This window comes from Anabas testudineus, chromosome 8 (genome assembly GCF_900324465.2).
Source record: "Anabas testudineus chromosome 8, fAnaTes1.2, whole genome shotgun sequence".
NCBI classification, from domain to species: domain Eukaryota; kingdom Metazoa; phylum Chordata; class Actinopteri; order Anabantiformes; family Anabantidae; genus Anabas; species Anabas testudineus.
Window position 1 is genome coordinate 852,263 of NC_046617.1, and position 16,373 is coordinate 868,635.

At 38.3% G+C, this 16,373-nt stretch overlaps 1 protein-coding gene across 2 annotated transcripts in view; it reads left to right on the forward strand.

Moving 5' to 3' along the window:
* Window positions 1-13,707, forward strand: part of pdxdc1 (pyridoxal-dependent decarboxylase domain containing 1) — a 41,571-nt gene extending 27,864 nt beyond the window's left edge. For both annotated transcript variants that reach the window (XM_026350126.1, XM_026350116.1), the window contains exons 16-23: window positions 725-830; window positions 954-1,128; window positions 2,479-2,597; window positions 2,683-2,804; window positions 4,174-4,266; window positions 4,383-4,479; window positions 5,420-5,518; window positions 11,268-13,707. In XM_026350126.1, the coding sequence (XP_026205911.1) occupies window positions 725-830; window positions 954-1,128; window positions 2,479-2,597; window positions 2,683-2,804; window positions 4,174-4,266; window positions 4,383-4,479; window positions 5,420-5,518; window positions 11,268-11,539 (1,083 nt within the window). In that variant the 3' untranslated portion in view covers window positions 11,540-13,707. The remainder of the gene's footprint in view (window positions 1-724; window positions 831-953; window positions 1,129-2,478; window positions 2,598-2,682; window positions 2,805-4,173; window positions 4,267-4,382; window positions 4,480-5,419; window positions 5,519-11,267) is intronic.
* Window positions 13,708-16,373: the final 2,666 nt, after the last annotated feature.

Consider the following 16,373-nt stretch of genomic DNA (forward strand, 5'->3'; position numbering starts at 1 on the left):
CTAATGAGTCAAAATTTAAAATTTATTTTGGAAATTGCAGGTCATCTGGCTTGTTATCTACATGCAGTACAAAAGACAGCATCTGTGATGGCCTAGGGGTACATGCCATCACAGCATGGAAAACAGCATCTGTTTTTAAGAAAACAATCAAATTCCTCAGTTCCAAAATTTAATATGTGTCGTACTATTCTCAGTCAAATACACGTTAAAAAATTAGCAAAATGTTGCATTCTGTTTTGTATAACACAAAAACTCTCTCCTCAACCTCATTTCTAATCTGTCTCTATCTGCTTAGCAGCAAGCAGCACACACAGTTAGAGAGTAGTTAATAAATGTAGTGTAAGATTTAGCTGCAGGAAGAGTCAGATCTTTCTATCTGGCATTGATGGTATAGTTTCAGGAATTGTAATGTGAAGATAATAATAATGCAGTAAATGTTTTTATTTATCCATTAGAAAAAAAACTAAACAAATCAAATCAATATTTTATGTGACACCTTCACAAGTTCTATCTTCACAGTTTGTTCAGATATGTACTGTTTGCTGCTCCTAGTATTAGTGATGTTTAGGTCTAAGCTCTCAATCCATGACTATGAATTTCTTGACTTTAGCATGAAAAAAACATCAGCAGGATAGTGATAAAACAGACAGAATTTTTGTTGGGGCTTTCAACTCTTCACTTTTAAGTTGTCTGAATATGGAATTGATGTATTTCCTGTGTGTAGCTGTGTGATCAGCTGGCCCACCTAGTTCCCACCAGTGGTGTAGATGTAGTGGTGCTTGAAGATGACGGTACCTATGTTCGCTTCAACCCGCTTCTAACTGCTGCAGGTAACATTGGACACATATGCACACACAAAACATTCTGCCTGAGTTTATGTTTATTGTTGTGAAATGCTACCAGCACGAGCTATAAGAAAGCAGTCACAACTGTGATTTCTCCCTGTCATCTAGTCCTGGGGACCCAGCAGCAGGATGTTGAGGACCTGGTGGAGAAGCTGACGGAGCTCGTGCCTTTGATGATATCTACATTGTGCCTCAGACAGAACTTCAAAGAGGAGACCCATCGACATTCACCTTTGCTCACATACATAGAGGAACCCAGCTGGCCTGGCATTGGAGGTGTCCGGTGAGGCTAGATATGTTTCAGAAATTAATCTTCGTTGCATGACAACATCTTCGTTGCATGACAAAAACACTTTTGATAAACATTGAAATTGTACTCTATGTTTTACGTTAAAAAGAGTAACAGTCATCTTCTATCACATCAGTCTGTAAACCCGATTTTAGTACCTTTGCACAACCACAATAAGGGTCAGGCCAGTGTTCTACTCTAACTCTAAAATGTTATTTTATACTATTTGTATAAAGGATTTGGAGCAAAGTTTGGCAACTGGAAGTAAATAAATTAAATTGTAAATAAACTCAGTGCATTTATATAAAGGTGGGGAAAAAAATCTGTATAAATGTGTTTTTTATGAAATTCTCAGGTAAAATCCAAAATGTAGGTTAATGTTTAAAATGACTGAAATATTGATTTAAATTGAAATGTCCTTTGATCCAGAGTCAGTGAACAGCACTGGCAGTATTGCTTGCATTGATTTCTAAAAGTGTTTTGGCTTGCCCTTCTAACCAATCAGAACATTTTAATTCTGTGTTTCTGCTTAATTAGTAAATTGTGAAACATTATCATTTATTGTATTTTCAACACTGCTGAAGTGCTGAGCAGAGCATATCAGAATGTAGAGCTGAGCAAGGAGAGGGAGGTCTGGGTGGAGCAGAGTGGATTGAGTTGATACTAGCTTAGTTGTTTATTGTACCTTTATGTGTGATGAGCAGTACAAAAAAATTAGGTGACTAACAATGATGTTATGTGTGGTCAAGTGTGGATGATGGTGGTTCAGTGATCATGTCATGTAGTTTAGGTTGTAAATAATATCAGCACAGTTATATAGCTGACTGTAAATTGGTTCCAGTGTTGCTAAGGAACAGTACTGATAGTAAAATGAGATTTATGATTAGGTAACACATTTGATTAGTTGGTTACACTGTCTTTCCACAGAGGTAGGTAAGTGCATTCAGCCATGTTGTGAATGGCTGCAATCAGTCAAACTGTATCTGGCACAGTTTGTGTTTTAAAGATGCTCAGCTAATTCAGTGATTAAAAAACATTGTATTCCCTTTGACCACTGATGAACCAGCATGAACAGCAACAGCAAGAAAGGCTTGGTTTGCCTCAGCAGCCAGTTACAAATCTCCAATATGGTATGAGTTAAAGCTGTTCAGGTAGAAACTAGAAAAGGACTTTATCTCTATTAAGATAAGATAAGATAGACTTGTAATAAATTTGCTAAGATCTTAAACAAACTTCTTTCACATTGTCATTGTGGGGTATTGCTTATAGAATTTTGAGAAAAAATGTACTGCAGTGCTAAGTAGGATTTGAATATGGGATTGTGATGGGTGTGTTCATATTTAGGTACGAGCCACAGTCTCAAGGAATGGATGAGAGCAGAAGGAAGGAGGCTCTGGAGAGAATAAAAACTGAGCTGCTGAAGAAACTACAAAAGCTTGACACTGACATCATCTTTTCCACTGGTTGGTGTCTTTTCATGCATGAGAGACCTGTGATCAGTGTGATTTACAGTATTTATCTAAACTTGTTTATTTCTCCTCTCCCTAGGCCCCGAGTTTGGGACAGAGGAGAGCTGTATTTTCGTGGGGATGGTAACTGAAGACATTGATGTCTCAGAACTAGTGGACACGATAGCTACCCTGGGGAAGGACATAGAGGAGAGTGGGAGGGTAACTGCTATAATTATTTTCTATAATACTTGAAGATTGAAAATGTCCTTGAAAATTAAAAAAATATTTAAGTTGGTTATTAACTTATAGCTCACTTCATTGTGAAAATGTGATTGCTATATGTTGATTAGTTATAATTGCCATCATCATGGTCATTGTGTACTTCCATAAACACGGGGTGGCAAAGGAGTGGCATAAGGTATGACAGGGTGGACTGGAGGTGGGTGAATGACTACTTGTGAGTGAATGCCACATGTTTGTCACAGTTTCATTAGCTACATTTAAGGTTATTTTATACATTTATGTAACATGAATTGATTTAATCAGGTTGACTGAGGTTAATAACCTAATTGAGACCTGGCCAACATGGCAGCTTAAAGTTTAATATAGTACAATCAGTACAATGAAACGCACATACACATTACTAAAACCAGTCAACAATGTGTAAAGGTTTTAATTACTGTAATCTAAGAACAAAATATATTCATTTCTGCTAAAGGTTTCTCAGAGTTATCTTTGACCAGGATATCTTCTTCACTTCATACATACAAGAAATGTATTGTAATTCATTATTAATAGGATGTCCCAATAACTCCTTAACAAGTCTCCAGTTGATCCCACTTGAGCAGCAATAGGACAGTAATGGACACTGTCCTATTGCTGCTGGTGAGAATGTGATTAGACATAGTGTCTCTGAGATTTTTAGGCCCAAACAAAATAACCTCTGTCTTGTCTGGATTTAGGAGAAGGAAATTGGAGGACATCCAGGCCTTTAGCATTCTTGAAGTTTTACTAATTGATTAGTTTCTTTTGGTTTTATAGATAAGTACAGCTGGGTATCATCTGCATAACAATGGAAACGTATAGAGTGTTTCCTCATAATATTGCCTAAGGGGACATATATAGAGTGAAAAGAATCTGTCCAAGCACAGAACCCTGTGGAACTCCATAGCTAACTTTGCTGTGCATGGAAGATTCATCATTACCATGTTCAAACTGAAATCTATCTCTAGTGCTGTTCCTTTGATCCCAATGACATGTTCCAGTCTGTGTCATAAAATGTTGTGATCTATAGTGTCGAATGCAGCACTAAGATCAAACAAGATGAGTATAGAGAGTAGTCCATTGTCTGATGCTAATAGAAGATCATTAGTGACCTTTACCAGTGCTGTTTTTGTACTATGATGTACTTTACATTAACAGAAAAAACACTTTAAATCCTGACTGTTATTGACCATGATTGATTTATGCTGCAGGGTGTCTAAATAGCATTACCCCTCGGCACTGATTGTGAAAAGGTGAAGTTGTTGCAGTAAAATATTATTATAATTTTAAAAAGTTATAGTGATAGTGATTCTTTCTTGTGTAGCTATTAGAGAACATGACCGAGGTGGTGAGGAAAGGCATCCTGGAGGCAGAGCTGCAGTTGCAAATGGCCAATGAGGAGAAACTCATTGAAGAGGTATGTATGTTTTGTCTTTTATTTGTGATGGTTTTGGATATGTGTAAACATCTATATGTGCTATATGACTACAGAATGAATTCTTTCAAATGTTTGACTTCCTCTGTGTCCTACAGGGGTTGCTAAGGCAACTTCCTCTTGTTGGCTCAATGTTAAACTGGTTCTCTCCAGTTCAAAGCTCCATAAAGGGAAGGACCTTCAACCTGGCTGCAGGTACTGTGTGCCACTGTAATATCTTGTCTCCAGATCAGAAGTCAATTTTAATCAGATCCTGGACAAATTTTATTGTACTGGACTGAGTCTTTTTGCAAGAAACCTGGGACTTTTTAGCTAATAGCTGCAGTAGTTGTTGTCAAATGGCATTTTTAAAGTATTTATGCAAAGAAAAGGCTAATAGTGAAAGCATGCACTTTAGAATGAGTAGGCTGAACATTACTAGTACATTTAATCTAAGAGAAGTATGCTCAGTGTATAACTTAAATAAATTGCTGGTCAGTCTGGTAAAAGACTAAAACACTTAGTACCAAATATTCAAATTGAGTTCAAGAACCACAACTGAACATTAATTCATTCACAAACAAGGGGAGCTTGTATTATTCCAGAATGCAAAGTGTTGCATTATTATCATTATAATTTTACAAACTTTACTCAACTACTCTGGCATTTTCCTTTGTTGGAAGTGTCCTCAGGATTTTTGTTCAAGCTTATCATGCAGCAGTTACATCATCAGTATTGCTTAAAAAAGGTCATTTATGCCTTAAGTGATTGCCTGCCAAATGTACAGTGTCCTCTAAAGGTACTGGAGAAACAAGGCAAATCCATTTGTTTTTACTATACACTGAAGACATCTGAGCTTGAGAGCAAACAATGGATAAGTATTAAACTGCACAGAAGATAGGTCCTTTTGTATCAAATGGCCCACATTATGATGTTGTTTAAATACAGTATATGCAGTATGTTCTATATATATTATAAAATTCACCACTTGTTCATTTATAGTGAATCTACATGGATGCTCATCGTCATTTAGGTTTGATGCAGAGATGTAACTACAGCTTTGTTTCTGTGTTATACTGATTAGTTCTTAAATTTAAGAATGTAAATATTTGGCAGCACCTGTATACATGTGCATGTTAATTGTGTGTGTCTCTAGCTTCCCTGGACTCAACAGAGTTAACATATTCTACAAAGGCCCAGGCTGGCAGGCCATCCTTGCAAGACACTGCCCCCTCCTCGTTGAAGAGACTGCCAGGTAGGACTGTCAATATGTCTTGCTCTATATTCCATTTTATTCCACAGGTATGTTCTGTTTAACAATATCAACTGCAAACACTGAGTAGGTGCACTTAACAGATTAATGTGATGCAAGTTTCTTTACTGGAACAAAAAATGCTGTTGATACAGATGTAGAATGCAAAGAGAAACATAATAGGAAGCATCTCAACTGCCATCTTTGGATCTGTCCACAACTGTTCTTTGTCTGGGCTTTGATAGTCAGAGACTTAACTAGTACAGTGTAGTACCGATTAAACCCCAGACAAATAAATACAGATCAAATGAGCATTTATTATAAGATAATACAAATATTCAGTCACTTTCTTTTTTTTGGTTGGAAAGGAGCGTGAGTGTGTGCCCAGGGTTCAGGCTGGAGCGCTCTTGCCTTCTCCCCCTCTCTCTTATTGTAATCTTCTCCACCTCCCAATCCCTATCCTGTTATTCTATAACCTGCGCTCTGACTAAGTGCACTGCCCCACATTCATTAACCGTAACAGTTTACAACTTAATTCATGTTGATGGTGATTTTACTGAAATCCTCTCTAAAATATTACTGTACATTTTGAGGTGTTACCTGGTCTTAAAGTGATAATGCGACTGTGAATGAATGAAAGAAAGACAAACAGGCTGATTGATGCTCATCTACAACAAAATTCAGAATGTGAAGTTGACATCACTTCATGTTGTGAGAGTTGTGCTGGCGAATGCAATTTGCTGGCTTGTGAATTAACTGATCTGACACCTATCCACTGGAAAACTGCTCATGAGTGTTAGGATGTAACTTTTAAAGTCATGCAAAGTGTCCAAAAAGATGATTTAGAATATCCAGGGACATATGGATCTACAGTTCTTATAAAAAGTATTCACCCCCTTGGATGTTTTATCCTTTTATTGACATTTTTAAATTCAATTCAATTCAATTTTCAATTCAATTTTATTTGTATAGCGCCAATTTACAACAGAAGTTATCTCAAGGCACTTTACAGTGTAAGGTTTAAGACCTTACAGAAAATATTTATACAAAAAATTATAGAGAAAACCCAACAATCCCATTTGAGCAAGCTTTAGGCAACAGTGGAGAGGAAAAACTCCCTTTAGAGGAAGAAACCTCCAGCAGAACCAGGCTCATAGTGGGCGGCCATCTGCCTTGACCGGTTGGGGTGAGTGGAAAGAGAAGAGAGAAAAGAACAGCAGGCAATAAAGACAACAACAAGCATCAAGAACATTGGGCAGATGAACTGGATTCTGGAGATGTACAGCTCCAGGCCGAGGATACCTGCAGAAAAGTACAGAGAGAGGGAGACAGAGAGGAGGAAACACAACTAAAAGAGAGAGAAGACACAAAGTTAATGACATGCAATGGTGGCATTTGCATTGATACAGGAGAAAGGAGAGAGGAGAGGAGCTCAGTTTATCAGTAGAGGTCCCCCAGCAGAATAACCTATATCAGCATAACTAAGAGATGGTTCAGAGTCACCTGATCCATCTCTAACTATAAGCTTCATAAAAAAGGAAAGTTTTAAGTCTAGTCTTAAATGTAGAGACGGTGTCTGCCTCCCGAACCTGAACTGGGAGCTGGTTCCACAGGAGAGGGGCTTGGTAGCTAAAGGCTCTGCCTCCCATTCTACATTTGGAAACTCTAGGAACCACAAGTAAACCTGCAGTCTGAGAATGGAGAGTTCTGCTTGGAAGATAAGGAACTATGAGGTCTTTAAGATAAGATGGAGCCTGATTATTAAGGGATTTATAAGTTAGGAGAAGAATTTTAAATTCAATTCTGGATTTAACAGGGAGCCAATGGAGAGAAGCTAACGTTAGAGAAATATGATCTCTCTTGCTAATTCCAGTCAGAACTCTGGCTGCAGCATTTTGGATTAACTGGAGGCTCTTTAATGAGTTATTGGGACATCCTATTAATAATGAATTACAATAGTCCAGTCTGGAAGTAACAAATGCATGGACTAGTTTTTCAGCATCACTTTGGGACAGGATGCTCCTAATTTTAACAATGTTTCTTAGGTGAAAAAAGGCAGTTCTCTGATCAAAGATAACTCCGAGGTTTCTTACAGTATTACTTGAGGCCAGAACTAAGTCATCAATGGTGAGAATGTGTTTAGACATAGTGTCTCTGAGATTTTTAGGCCCAAACAGTATAACCTCTGTCTTGTCCGGATTTAGGAGAAGGAAATTGGAGGTCATCCAGGCCTTTATGTCTTTTAAGCATTCCTGAAGTTTGACTAATTGATTAGTTTCTCCTGGTTTCATAGATAAATATAGCTGGGTATCATCTGCATAACAATGGAAATTTATAGAGTGTTTCCTAATAATATTGCCTAAAGGGGACATATATAAAGTGAAAAGAATCGGTCCAAGCACAGATCCCTGTGGAACTCCATAGCTGACTTTGCTGTGCATGGAAGACTCATCATTAACGTGTACAAACTGAAATCTATCCGATAGATACAGTGAGGGAAAAAATTATTTGAACCCCAGCTGATTTTGTAAGTTTGCCCACTAACAAAGAAATGATCAGGCTATAATTTCAATGGTAGGTTTATTTGAACAGTGAGACACAACAATGACAAAAAAAATCCAGAAAAATGCGTTTCAAAAAGAGTTATAAATTAATTTGCATTTCCATGAAGGAAATAAGTATTTGATCCCCTATCCGTCAGCAAGATCTCTAGCTCCCAGGTGGATCTTATACAGGTAACGAGCTGACATTGGCAGCCCTCTCAGCTCGTTACCTGTATAAAAGAGACCTGTCCACAGAAGCAATCAATCAATCCAGATTCCAAACTCTTCACCATGGCCAAGACCAAAGAGCTTTCCAAGGATGTCAGGGACAAGATTGTGGACCTACACAAGGCTGGAATGGGCTACAAGACCATCGCCAAGCAGCTGGGTGAGAAGGTGACAACAGTTGGTGCAATTATTCGCAAATGGAAGAAACATAAATTAACTGCCAATCTCCCTTGGTCTGGAGCTCCATGCAAGATCTCACCTCGTGGAGTTTCAATGATAATGAGAACGGTGAGGAATCAGCCAAGAACCACTCGGGAGGAACTTGTCAATGATCTCAAGGCAGCTGGGACCATAGTCACCAAAAAAACAGTTGGTAACACACTACGCCGTGAAGGACTGAAATCCTGCTGTGCCTGCAAGGTCCCCCTGCTCAAGAAAGCCCATCTACAGGCCCGTTTGAAGTTTGCCACTGAACATCTGACTGATTCAGAGGAAGACTGGGTGAAAGTGTTGTGGTCAGATAAGACCAAAATCGAGCTCTTTGGCATCAACTCAACTCGCTGTGTTTGGAGGAGGAGGAAGGCTGCCTATGACTCCAAAAACACCATCCCCACTGTCAAATATGGAGGTGGAAACATTATGCTTTGGGGGTGTTTTTCTGCCAAGGGGACAGGACAATGGCACCGCATCAAAGGGAGGATGGATGGGGCCATGTACCGTCAAATGTTGGGTGAGAACCTCCTTCCCTCAGTCAGGGCATTGAAAAGGGTCGTGGTTGGGTACTCCCTCATGACAATGATCCAAAACACACGGCTAAGGCAACAAATCACTGGCTCAAGAAGAAGCATATTAAGGTCATGGAGTGGCCTAGTCAGTCTCCAGACCTTAATCCCATAGAAAATCTGTGGAGGGAGCTGAAGGTTCGAGTTGCCAAACATTGGAGAGGATCTGCAAAGAGGAGTGGGCCAAAATCCCCCCTGAGATGTGTGCAAACCTTGTGGCCAACTACAAGAAACGGCTGACCTCTGTGATTGCCAACAAAGGTTTTGCCACCAAGTACTAAAGCACGTTTTTCGAAGGGATCAAATACTTCTTTCCTTCGTGGAAATGCAAATTAATTTATAACTCTTTTTGAAACGCATTTTTCTGGATTTTTTTTGTCATTGTTGTGTCTCACTGTTCAAATACACCTACCATTGAAATTATAGCCTGATCATTTCTTTGTTAGTGGGCAAACTTACAAAATCAGCTGGGGTTCAAATAATTTTTTCCCTCACTGTACGATTTAAACCACTCTAGTGCTGTTCCTTTGATTCCAATGACATGTTCCAGTCTGTGTAATAAAATGTTGTGATCTATAGTGTCGAATGCAGCACTAAGATCTAACAAGATGAGTATAGAGAGTAGACCATTGTCTGATGCTAATAGAAGATCATTAGTGACCTTTACCAGTGCTGTTTCTGTACTATGATGTACTCTAAATCCTGACTGGAAATCTTCATACAAGTTATTGCTACGCAGGTGGTCGTACAATTGCTTAGAAACTATCTTTTCAAGGATTTTAGAGATAAAGGGCAGATTGGATATTGGTCTATAATTCGCTAAGACCCCTGAGTCCAGAGTAGGCTTTTTGAGTAGGGGCTTGACTACAGCAACCTTAAAAGCCTGTGGTACATAGCCTATTTGTAAAGACAGATTGATCTGATCTAATATGGACGTGCTAATCAAAGGTAAGACATCCTTGAGGAATCAGTCATGGTCAATAAAAGTTGGCGGCTTTGACAAGAACATCTAAAAAAAAGACCTCATTAATGACAGTTTGACCTTGTTTCTACAAAGTAAAAAATATATATGGTATGAATATGTAAGGTGAAATCAGTGTTTGCGTAAATACTTACCCCCTTTAAAATGACTGACCTAATCCAACAGAGGTCCAGATATTTGGTGCTAGTAGTCCCACAATTAGTGAAATGGGGATTACCTGAGTGCAGTGAATGCTTCTCAAGTGTTTGCAGTATAAAGAAACTTGTTTATTTATATTTATTTATGGCTACCATTACACCATGAAGACAAAAGGACATTCCCAGCAACTCAGAGAACAGGGAACTGAAAACAATAAGGAGATGGATACAAAAAAATCTCCAAGGCACTGTACATCCCCGTTCAGTGAAATCCATCATCAAGAAATGGCAGTAATATGGCACACGTCTAAATCTGCCTAGAACAGGCCGTCCACACAAACTGAGTGCAGTGCAAGGAGTCTAATGAAAGAGGACACTAACACACTGATGACTACTCTGAGGGAGTGACAAGTTTCAGCAAATGAGATAGGAGGAGTACATATAACAACTGGGGGGGTGGCTGTGGCTCAATAGGTAGAGCAGTTGACTGCCAATCACAGGATTGGTGGTTCCATTCCCGGCTGCAACGTCACATGCCAAAGTGTCCTTGGGCAAGATACTGAACCCCTAGTTGCCCCCGGTGAGTCAGGTCATTTGCATAGCAGCCCTGCAGCCAGAGGTGCATTTCCAAAATACTGACCTAAAGGTGGTGAATATTAATGCAAACACTGATTTCACCTTATATTTTTTTATTTAATTGACATTACTTTGTAGAAACCTGTTTTCACTTTCACAAGTATTTTTCTGAAATTTTGTTGTCAAAGTCGTCAACTGCTATTGACCATGATTGATTTATGATTTATTTTTATAGGCACTGTACCTAAATAGTATTTCCACATTCTGTTTTTTTAATACTCCCAGTAGGGTCCATATCCTTTCCCCTTCCTTATCTGTTTCCCTTTACTTAAAATTTGAGGTCACATCATTCTTTCACAAAACAGACAACCATTCATGCTCACATTTCTACTTACTAACGCAAAAAGACATTTCGTTTGTACTCTCTGATATCTCTCAGTCTTTAGCATTGCAGATGACATTACAGTCTTCTTGTTCTCTTCCTGTCTTCATATTTCCTCACAGGTCAGAGATTATTTCGGCGCTCAGGGGCAAACTCAGACTCCTTTAGTGAGACCAGCTCTATTGGGCATACTGAGGAGACTACCGCTGTATGCAGTAGCACCCACCCTTCTACATCTCGACCTGAACCAGAGGATGACTTGCACACAGCAAATGATATCATACCAGATAATATTAAGGAGTTTTCTGAGCAAGTGCACACACAGGTGGAGTCTAAGGCGGCCTCAGAGGAGCAGCAATCTGAAAGCCAAGTATTGGAGTTGAGTGGGAGATAGGACAACTCCAGCAAGTGTCCTCCAGGCATCCTCTTAATGGCCCCAGTCTAACAGATGCTAAAGAAAGCTGTTAATACATTGTGAATCTAACCCTTCCAGTCTAAAAAAGAAAACTTCAAAAGACTTTGTCTCTGTCTTAAGGTTAAGGTAATGATTTCAAGGTTAATGGAAAAATCCAACCCTCGAGACTCTTACATTGTATTCAATCCTTTCTATTATTTAGTGCAGACGTGTTTTAAACTCTTTTTTCATCTGCCTGTGGCTGCAGCATGCTGACAGATTTGTTTTCCCATATTTGTTAGAATACATTTTAACCACATTTTGAGAAGGCACTCATTCAGAAGGCTTTAGACATGCAGAAGAGTTAGTAAAATGAGCAGTTATTGGTGCATTACAGTATATTCTATTGCAGCTGCTGTCAGGGGACAAACAGATATACGCCTTTTCTGTTGGCACTTTTCCTTTAGTGAGCTTTACACTGATCTTTTAGGTTCATGTAAATTGTTCTGCTGTCACACTCCTTTGTAGCTGCAGTAACAATATTTTACACAATTTCTCATTTGCCATGATTCAGTTCAGCGTGGCATCCAGCCCAGCTTTGTGTTGCTTTTTACACTGAATTATAGCAGAGGAGTAGCTAAATTTAACACACACACAAACACAAAGACTTATAGAGAAATCTGATAGTTTAAAACTCAACAATATAACAATATAAATATATTAAATCAGCACCCAATCTCATATTCAAATATGCACAGTGTATATGTGAGAACATTGATAGTTAATTCCCAAAATAGTTTGGTCTGTAATAAATCCTCATAATCAATAAATCCTAACCTATTCTCCTAAATTCTTGACTGGTAATTCTATTCCCAAAATGATGACTTTTAGTCAAAATATTAAAACTTCATGCTCAAATGACCATGTATTTGGCTTATTACTGCATCATACAGAGTCACAGTCACAGTGGATCAAAATTAAAATAGGTTTACAACTGAAAGGTAGCTAGAATATTGATCTAAAAGTGGCCTCTTTCACCAAGTAGTCTTGGCTTTGGCATTTACTGTATGGGTATTTTTTATTTATTTTCCATAAGCATCTTTCCAGACTTGGTCACTCCCTTTTCCTGTCCTGGAGATCTTACTATCATATTATGGGCCAAATGGTTGTTGGTGGTGGTTTGTTTGTTTGTTTTGTATTTTGGGATTTTTCATTTAGGGTTTGGGGTTTTGCTTGTTTGTTAATTTACTTTTTTGTTTGTTTTTTTGCACTTTTCAGACCAATGTAGTAGATTTTACTAAGTTAGTAAAATCTCCCACCCTACACTAAGATCCCTCTATTTACTTGTCCACAGACAGCAGAGGCCAATGATTGTGACCATGTTGTGTACATGACGGTACACAACTTCTTACTGTTATTGTAACACTGGAACAATTTCATATATATTTTCAGGACAGATGGTGAACACCTACAGATTGTGTGGCAAATCTAGGAGCAATATTGCCACACCTACAAACCAACTAATCTAAATATAATATGAACCTCCACTGTCCTGCCTCAAACTGTAGCTGCCTGTAGGGATTCTCCTAAAACACATATTTCACACACAGAGATTGTAAGATTAATGTTTTTACACAGTATGTAGAGGTAGAGGCTGGGGAATGTGTAGCAGGAAATAGCAGGAAATTGACATAAATGCTGACATGAATCTATGATTGGAACATTCTAACCTCTGTAAACAATATGATCAGTGAGGGATTGTTTTTTTGAAATGTGATTCAGAGTGAACGAAACACCTGAGAATTAGTTTTCTTGGTGGTTTCTGAATGTAAAAATGAAAGCCAAAAAGCCAAACATGGAACATTTAAAGATTATGAAATGTGGATGACAGTGGTTTAAGTTAATCCTGTGAAAATGAAAATGAAGATTACAAAAGATTAGATTTCAGCTTTATTGCACCTCTTGTGTAGATAATACTTGACTACTGTTTGATTTAATTTCTTATATGGTGTAAATGAAGCAGAACCTTCTGAATGATTATTTTTGTGATTATAATGCAAAGCTAAGTCAGTAACTTTCTAACATGTTTGATGAAGAACTTTTGATTTGATATGAAATGTTCTAGACTGTACTGCCTTTGTCACTGAATGAATGATTATATTTAATTAGTCCAGTCCTGTTTTCTATGATTGCTTTACACTTTTCCATCTGTTCTTCAGTATTCCTCTACACACCTGTCAGTTGGTCATTCAGTGCAGCTGTCATCAATGAATAGTTCACTTACATAGCATACATGTGGAATTGTATTTGAGTCCAGATGTCTGACAACCAGGGCAACAAATAGAGGTCAATGATGGAGACTAAATGTGCCAGGCTTTAACAACAAAAGACACATAATGGTGAAATAGAAATGTACTGTGTGCATAAACATGTTGTAATTGAATTTTATCAGTAAAGGTAAAAGGGTTGTACTACAACATGTCTGCAGTGAAGCTAAGATAAGATAAAACATCTTTGAGCAGTCTAGTCAGAGTCTAAGAGACATGTTGATGGTTTAGATGAATTAATTATTGAAATTAACTAAGGGACGAGGCTGAAACCCCATATCGTATGCCTGTATTTATGGGCCCTCTGATGACACTGCATTAAAAACAGACATGATGATGACCATCACTGCATGGATTTAGGAATACTTCTGAAAAGCTCTGTGAACACAGTTCATTATGCCATCAAAAAACACAAGTTCAAGCTCTAATATGCCAAAAAAAAAAAGCCAAATATGAACAGGATCCAGAATAATTCTCTGACTAAAGCTCATGTTAAATGGTCTGTCACAAATTGGAAAACGGTTGCAGCAGCCTATTCAGACATGGTCTTTTTCAGGGAAGGCCTTGCTAATTTTGGCAGGACAATGCTACAGTTGCAAAAAAAAGTATGTGAACCTTTTGAGTTTTGCATGAATTGACCATAAAATGTGTTCTGATCTTCATCTAACTCACAACAATACAAAAACACAATCTGCTGAAAACAATACTACACAAACATTATATGTTTTCATGCTTTTATTGAACATAACGTAAACATTTACAGTGCAGGGTGGAAAAAGTTTGTGAACCCCTAGCCTAATGACTTCTCCAAGAGCTAATTGGAGCCAAAAGTGAGCCAACCTTGAGTCCAATCAGTGTGATGATATTGGATGTGTTGCTGAAAGCTGTCCTGCCTTTTAAAAAACACACACCAGTTTTGGGTTTACTGTTGCAGTACTGTGGCTATTCTCCCTAGGCATGGTCGTCCTGTAAAGATGACTGCAAGAGCACAGCGCAGAATGCTGAATGAGGTAAAGAAGAATCCTAGAGTGTCAGCTAAAGACTTACAGAAATCTCTGGCACATGTTAACATTTTTTCTAAAATAAGGAAAACATTAAACAAGAATGGAGTACATGGGAGGACACCAAGGAGGAAGCCATTGCTGTCCAAAACCACAACACTATGTGTGGAGAAAAAAAGGCACAGCACACCAACATCAAAACCTCATCCCCACTGTAAAACATGGCAGAGGGAGCATCATGGTTTGGGGCTGCTTTGCTGCCTCAGGGCCTGGACAGATTGTTGTCATTGATGGAAAAATTCCAGAATTCCAGAGTTTATCAAGACATTTTGCAGGAAAACGTAAGACCATCTGTCACCAACTGAAGCTCCACAGAGGATGGGTGATGCAACAGGACAATGACCCAAAGCATACAAGTAATTCAACAAAAGAAAAGCTTCAACAGAACAAAATACACCTTCTAGAGTGGCCCAGTCAGTGTCCTGACCTCAACCCAATTGAAATGCTGTGTCATGACCTTAAGAGAGAGCATTCACACCAGACATCCCAAGAATATTGCTACACTGAAAAAGTTTTGTGAAGAGGAGTGGTCCAAAATTACTCCAGATCATTGTGCAGGTCTGATCTGCAACTACAGGAAACGTTTGGTTGAGGTTATTGCTGCCAAAAAAGGGTCAACCAGTTATTAAGTGAATGTTTACATGTTATGTTCAATAAAAACATGAAAACATATAATGTTTGTGTACTATTATTTTCAGCAGACTGTGTTTTTGTATTGTTGTGAGTTAGATGAAGGTCAGAGCACATTTTATGACCAATTTATGCAAAACTCCTGGGTTCACACCCTTTTTCTTGCCACTGTAGACCACATACTGCATCAATGTCAGCATGCCTGTGTAGTAGAAAAGTCTGGGTCCTGAACTGGCCTGTCTGCTGTCCAGTCCTTTTACTGAATGAAAATATGTAGTGAATTTAGAAATGCAAAATGCAACAAGAAAGACCTGGGAATTTTGGTCAGCAGGTAAAAATCCTATATTGGGCAATAATGGGATTACGTTACTGTACAAAAGCTCCTGGCATCTGGTCTCCTCAGGTCTCCACAACATTTATGATGTTAAAAGAAGAGAGGATTTTACACTGTAGTAAACACGACCAAGCTTCTTTTAGATGTGTGTGATGTTTCATTTTACAATTTAAACATTTCATATGTTTTCTGTCTTCTCTTGTGTTAAAAACATATATGTTTATGAAACTTGAGGATGATTGCTTTCTCTTTTTATGTAGATTTTACATCCCAACTTGATTTAATCCTGACTGTAGACTGTTGTTTTGTGCTGCCATCATTTCTCTGAGTAACGGGGCAAATGTTTTAATAAGGTTATTGTGATAATTAGTGAAAAACAAACAACAAATGCTGGATACATTTATCAAATCCCAGAATTCACAGGAGATTCAACATGACACGTAAAGTATTTACATTCCAAAAGCCCTTTTCTGCCAATAGAA